Here is a 6,002-nt window from a genome sequence, read left to right as displayed (position 1 = left end):
CTTATAAGATTCTTTGTTTTCATAATTTTGGTGATGATTTTAATAAATAATGCAATATTGTTTGACGCAAAAAGAATTAAGAATTCTATGCTACGATTTATATGGTTGAGAAATCGTTTACATATGAATTTTCTATTTGATTTAATTGTTATATAATGCTTAAATAAACGATTGTTGGTTATTTAATTCTTAAAATTTTATTTCGAACCCTCATTTTTCAAGTATTTGCCGATTTTACTTCATAGATATAATAAAATAATTCGAACTGAAAAAGAAATAATTCGAATCTAAACTTACAAAAGCTTACCTACTACAAGTAGCGGCACGAAACTCTAGCGCTGACCGTTATTGCGCAGAAGTGAAAAATAAGGTACCTGAGGGCGGAAAGCGGAATGAAGAGCGGGCGCGCGTAGCGTCGATTGGCTCTCCAGTCGCATTTCGTTCCCCGCACCGATACGACGCCCCGTGTACAGTCGCGTCATTAATATTATTGTTACTGTTGTTACGTTTTGTTGTTTTTTGTTACGTTTGAATTTGTTAATGTTTTGTTGTTTGTTATTTGTTTTTAAGTTTGTTTGTGACTGTAAAGTGAATATGCCTAGAACAAATTCTGTTTTGAAAAGACAAGTCAGGAAAATGGTTTATGACGAGAATTGTATTTTTAAAAGGGAATCTAACGAATTAATTGATTCTTTGAAAGAAACCCAAGGTCAGATTGACGAAGCTACAAATACTGTGTTCAGTCATTCGGACAGCAACATTGTAAATTTGAGCCAGATAAAACAAACTGCCGAAATCATTAAGGGAGGAAACATACAATTTAATAGTATAATCAGCGGATTAGGTAAAATCCAAAAAAGGACAGCAGAGTCAACAAAAACGTCAATTGCAACGGTAAGAAACATCTCCAATCAAGCCAAAAGTTCTCATTTGATCACAGTGTTCAGAACATCTGGCAAAAAACATTCCAGAACAAAACCGGTCACAAATATCGATAACTTCGACCAAGGAGTAATAAAGAGAACCATTCATAACTTTCACAAGACAAATAATGAACTTCCTACCATCGGAAAGCTTAGAAAGCAGCTAGAAGATGACATAAATTTCAAAGGTTCAGAACGAAGTCTTCGGCGAATAGTTAAGAGTTTGGGATTTCGGTGGGAAAACACTGAAAACAACCGGAAAGTGCTGATTGAGACTTCTAATATACGTTTGCAACGTATCGAATATTTAAGAAAAATAAAGCAATATCGCCAAGAGGGAAAGCCTATTGTTTATACAGACGAATCTTACGTAGATTCATCGCACTCTTCTTCAAAAGCCTGGACCGATGGTACTACTAAGGGGCTTAAGAAACCTATTTCGAAAGGATAGCGAGTTGTCATTGTCCACGCAGGGTCTGATACTGGGTTTATACCTAATGCGTTGCTGACTTTTAAAGCTGGTACCAAATCAGGCGACTACCACGACAATATGAATTTTGAAAACTACGAAAACTGGCTCCGAACCCAATTAATGCCCAACCTACAGCCCAATTCCGTCGTGGTAGTCGACAACGCGCCCTATCATAATAAGCAGTGGGATCGCGCACCAACCTTTAATTCTAAAAAAGCTGACATGCAGGCCTGGCTCACTGAAAAAGGTATACAATACGAGGAAACACATTTGAAACCTCAGTTATACAATTTAATAAAGATTAACAAAGATAAATTTAAAACATTTTCGATTGATCGAATCCTAGCTAAACGAGGTCATCAGGTACTGAGACTACCACCATACCACCCCGACCTAAATCCTTTCAATCGGATTTAGGTCTATTAGGTAGGTAGGTATTTTATTGTCATGGTCCGATATTAAACAATATGTAGGCAGCAAAAATATAAAATGGAGTGTCAGTAAATGCATAGACAAGAAAAGGTTTTACTAATGGGTACATGGGATTGGCAAAAGTTGTGTAAAAAGGTGAAGGATATAGAAGAGCAATATGCAAAGAGTGATCATGTTGTGGATTTGGTAACAGAACAATTCATTATTCATGTCGATGGAGATAGTTCCGAGGATAGCAATGAAGATGACGCTAGTGCCGACGAACGAAGCAGTCCTGAGCCCGGGCCCTCAGTAAGCAAAAGGCCTTGTCGGGAGACCATTGAAGGCGTGATACCGTTCTCTGATTCAGATTAATAAATGATTACAAATTAAAAGATAATGTTTCTATTTTTCTACATCTCATAAACTTGTTAAAATATCTTAGGTCTTTTTTGGAAATACGTTCTACGAACAGACACTTTTTACTGTCTTATTATATCTTATAGATAGGTAATATTACTTACATGCGCGACAGTAATCATGCGCAGCAGCTATCCTTTACATTTCGTTCAGCTTAATATCGTTACTTAGGTAATCATTAATCAAAGTGGCATATAATGTATTGCGTGCGCGACAGTACACATGCGCAGCAATCCCCTCCACGTATCGGCCAGCGCTAGACTTACGTGCCGCTGCCTATACTTACGCTCAACTAATTTGTATTATGTATGGGAATGACATTGGTTTTCGGTTTTTCACGTGACCGTTATGGCAAACGCAAAACTAAAAATGGGTGTCAATGGGCTGCGATGACTGCCCTTTTTGGCCGTCCCGCAAACTCCTTTACCCCCTATCATATAACATTTTCATCCAGACGCGTTTGGCGTGAGATGTTCACGCCTGTTGAAAAGTGATTTTGTCTCAAGCCTTAAAAAGTTCAGTTGCCAACATAAGAACGAAGTGTAGGTAAAAGACGTCAAAGTCACGAGGCAGATATCAGCTGATTTCACATAAAAGTCATGTTTAAACCAAAACAAAATAAGAATGTAAATTAAACTAACAAGTCTGTGAAATAACATAGAAAAATTTTTGTTAGATAAAATAAATTATTACTTTCTATAGCTAAAATGAGTGCTTTCATAACGATAAATAGTTTACCCATTGAGATATTTATAGAATTTTTTATCAAACTAGATGGCTACAGTTTAATGAAGTGTAGAGAAGTGTGTAAAAAGTGGAAAGAGGCCATAGATAACAACGACATTCTCTGGCAAGAAGTTTGCCGAAAGGAATTTAAGAAGTCGTCAAGAATAGCAAAGAAAAAAAGTGGAGATATATTAAGTTGGTACCATGTTTACAGAAATCTAAAACTCTGGTCAAACATTTCTTCTTATGAAAAAACAGTAAAAGAATTTTATAAATTCAATTTGCATGATAGTTCACATGTATTAGGTATTAATTATGGTGTTTTACCACTGAAAGATGCAAAAGGAACAGTCTTCTACGACATGACTGATTTAAAATACATTCCTGTTGCACTACCAGAGAAAAACTACTTAAAAATAAGTAATAATAACCATGCCACTGTAATCCAAGTTAAATTCGGGATTTATGTTCAACGAACTTTGAAAGTCCCTAATTATAATACTGAATATTACTTTAAAGCTGATAAATATGTTTTAAATGGGGATTTTTTATTATTTTACAATAATAGAGATGTCTATAAATGTAATTTATTGCAAAAAGAATTAACACCAAATTTAATACTGCACTGCAACTATGATATTAAAGAAATACAATATTGTGATGCATACATATATCTATTCACCGATTGTGGTAGAATTCTAAATCTCAATTCTAATAATTCTGTGACAGAAAAAAAAATTAAATGCCCAGCAGAATGGATAGTACACATTAAGAATATAAATGCAATTGATGATAAAAATTTTATTTGCTATTCTAGAAACTTATTTAAAATTGAAACTGATGAATATCAACATTTATACCTTGATTTCCCCCCAATAACTGCCTTGTTTTTTTATATTGATATTGTATTAATTGGTCTAAGGAATGGAAGTATTCTTGTATATAGATTATCTAGCCAAAAAAAAGCTAATAGGCCTGTGTTTGAAACATTAGCCGAGTTACCAGATGGAAAATTTCCTGTACAGCTAGATGTTTGTGAAAGAAGGTCAGGACCTACGATTGTTGCAGCAACATTTTTTGAATTGTATATGATTGATGTTAAGTTTTTCCCTGGTGTAAGTATATTTAAACCTATGCATGTATATTCAATTTTCAATATGACAATATTTTTACATTTATTTAAAAATAATAATTAAATTTTATCCCAGCACTCCTAGCTAATCCATTGTGTAATAAAGTTGTATCTTACATTGCGCATGCTAAAATTATAACTTTAAAAAAACATGTATGAAGTCCCTTACATAAGTTCAGACAATTGTTTTATAACTACGTACATAATAACAAGAAATTTTTGTTAACAGGAGACAACAGTAAAGAATACTTTTACAAGCAATAAACTGAACATGTACAAAAGATTAAGATGTCTCAAAGAAAGGTTGCAATCAACATTGCAACAGCAGGATGTTACTATTTTAGAAAATAGATAAAAAAAGAATTATCCATATTGTTCAATTGCAATGCTGTCATACTTAAGTGCTTTTATTTGTTTTAGGTAGATTTAATGATAAATAATAACATAATATATTTTAAATTGTTTATAATTCTCCACAAAGTTCTTGTGAACTTAGAGATGCATGTTAGTTAGTGATTACAAAGCAATTTTTAAAAATGTATTAGGTATTTATAGCCATACTAGTCACTAATATAACAAATTACATATTGTGTATTATTTTATATACAAATTTCAAACATTTCCAAATAAATTAGTATTCCAAAAAAAAGTATATTAATGTTTTTTTACCTATTTATTACACCCAGCAAAGATATTAAAAAGTTATTAATAGACATCCTCATTTGGTAAATTTACTATTTAAAGTTTATAAAAATGTATTAAGAAAGTCTAGTCAAATTTGACAGGCGCAAAAAATATATTTACAGTAACAACACAATTATATTCTAACATTACGATATACTTTTTAATTGTATATCATAATTCTATTCTATTAAACATTCGACATAGATTTCTTTGGCCTAATGTTATGGAAACGAAGACTTGTTTCGTTCGTTATTCGTCCACACGAAACCCTCTTTGTATGGACGATATGGGTTTTGACGTCTTTATTCATTATGAATTTTGTTACACTTCCGACATTTTTGTGAATAAAAAAATTGTATTATAATATTGCTATAACAAACGAATTTTCACATTTTATTCGTACCTTCTACAAAAATCAGGAAGTGGGCACGACGTAACGGCTCATAGAAGAAATATAATCATCATTTGTCTCAAGTTCCATACAAAAGTTGAACTACGTGAAATAGACAAAAGACGTTGAAAACAATTGAAAAAAAAATGCCATTGATAAATTACAATAGCTACCAATATAAGAGGATGGTCTGTTATTTTTAATTTTTGTGCAGTAAATAAGTCTTTATTATAAAGCGTTAAAGCCAATTTTAGACAATGTAGGTAAGTACCGTTTCAGCTATACGGACTAAAGGATTTTATACATTTTGTTTTATTCAGTTAAATAAGTGTAACAACGTAGGATATATATTAATTTGTCCATTAATCCATAAATAAAATAATGGCCAGAGTAGTTTATGGCTTATTTGGAACAATTGTCATGTTTCTTGTTCGCATATTATATGGTATTAAGTTGTACTGGATAGAGGCTTCCGTCCATTGATTTGCTATGGCTTGTTTACAGAGCAATTTCTTATTATTTGCTTAATTTGAATAATTATGAACTTAATTTTAACGTTGCATCGCAAGCAATGTACGAAATGGGTGAAAGTCCTAAACATTTTAAAGAGCAAAAAAGATTATATTGTCAACAGGCTAATTACCCGCTTAAGGATTTTAATAATTTTATAGCTTAGATGATGATATATGGACTAACTTTAGAAATAAATATAGGACCTTATTACACACAAAGTCGCGGGCAACACGTAGCGAACGTACCTGTCAAGTGTCATTTCTCATTTGACTTTACTCAACCGAAACGAGAAAACCTGCCCGCGCGCCGCGCGCGCCATAGTTGTCCGCG

General features: G+C 32.9%; 1 protein-coding gene across 1 annotated transcript; it reads left to right on the top strand.

Annotated features, from left to right (window-relative positions):
* Positions 1-2,769: 2,769 nt before the first annotated feature.
* On the top strand, positions 2,770-4,654 carry LOC123720758. The gene is made up of 2 exons (XM_045677511.1): positions 2,770-4,067; positions 4,314-4,654. Exons 1-2 carry the CDS (start codon positions 2,934-2,936, stop codon positions 4,437-4,439), a joined length of 1,260 nt encoding a protein of 419 aa, XP_045533467.1. The 5' UTR covers positions 2,770-2,933; the 3' UTR covers positions 4,440-4,654.
* The last annotated feature ends 1,348 nt before the right edge of the window (positions 4,655-6,002 follow it).

This window comes from Pieris brassicae, chromosome 2 (genome assembly GCF_905147105.1).
Source record: "Pieris brassicae chromosome 2, ilPieBrab1.1, whole genome shotgun sequence".
In the NCBI taxonomy this organism is placed as follows: Eukaryota; Metazoa; Arthropoda; class Insecta; order Lepidoptera; family Pieridae; genus Pieris; species Pieris brassicae.
This window is presented reverse-complemented; position numbering and strand designations above follow the sequence as displayed.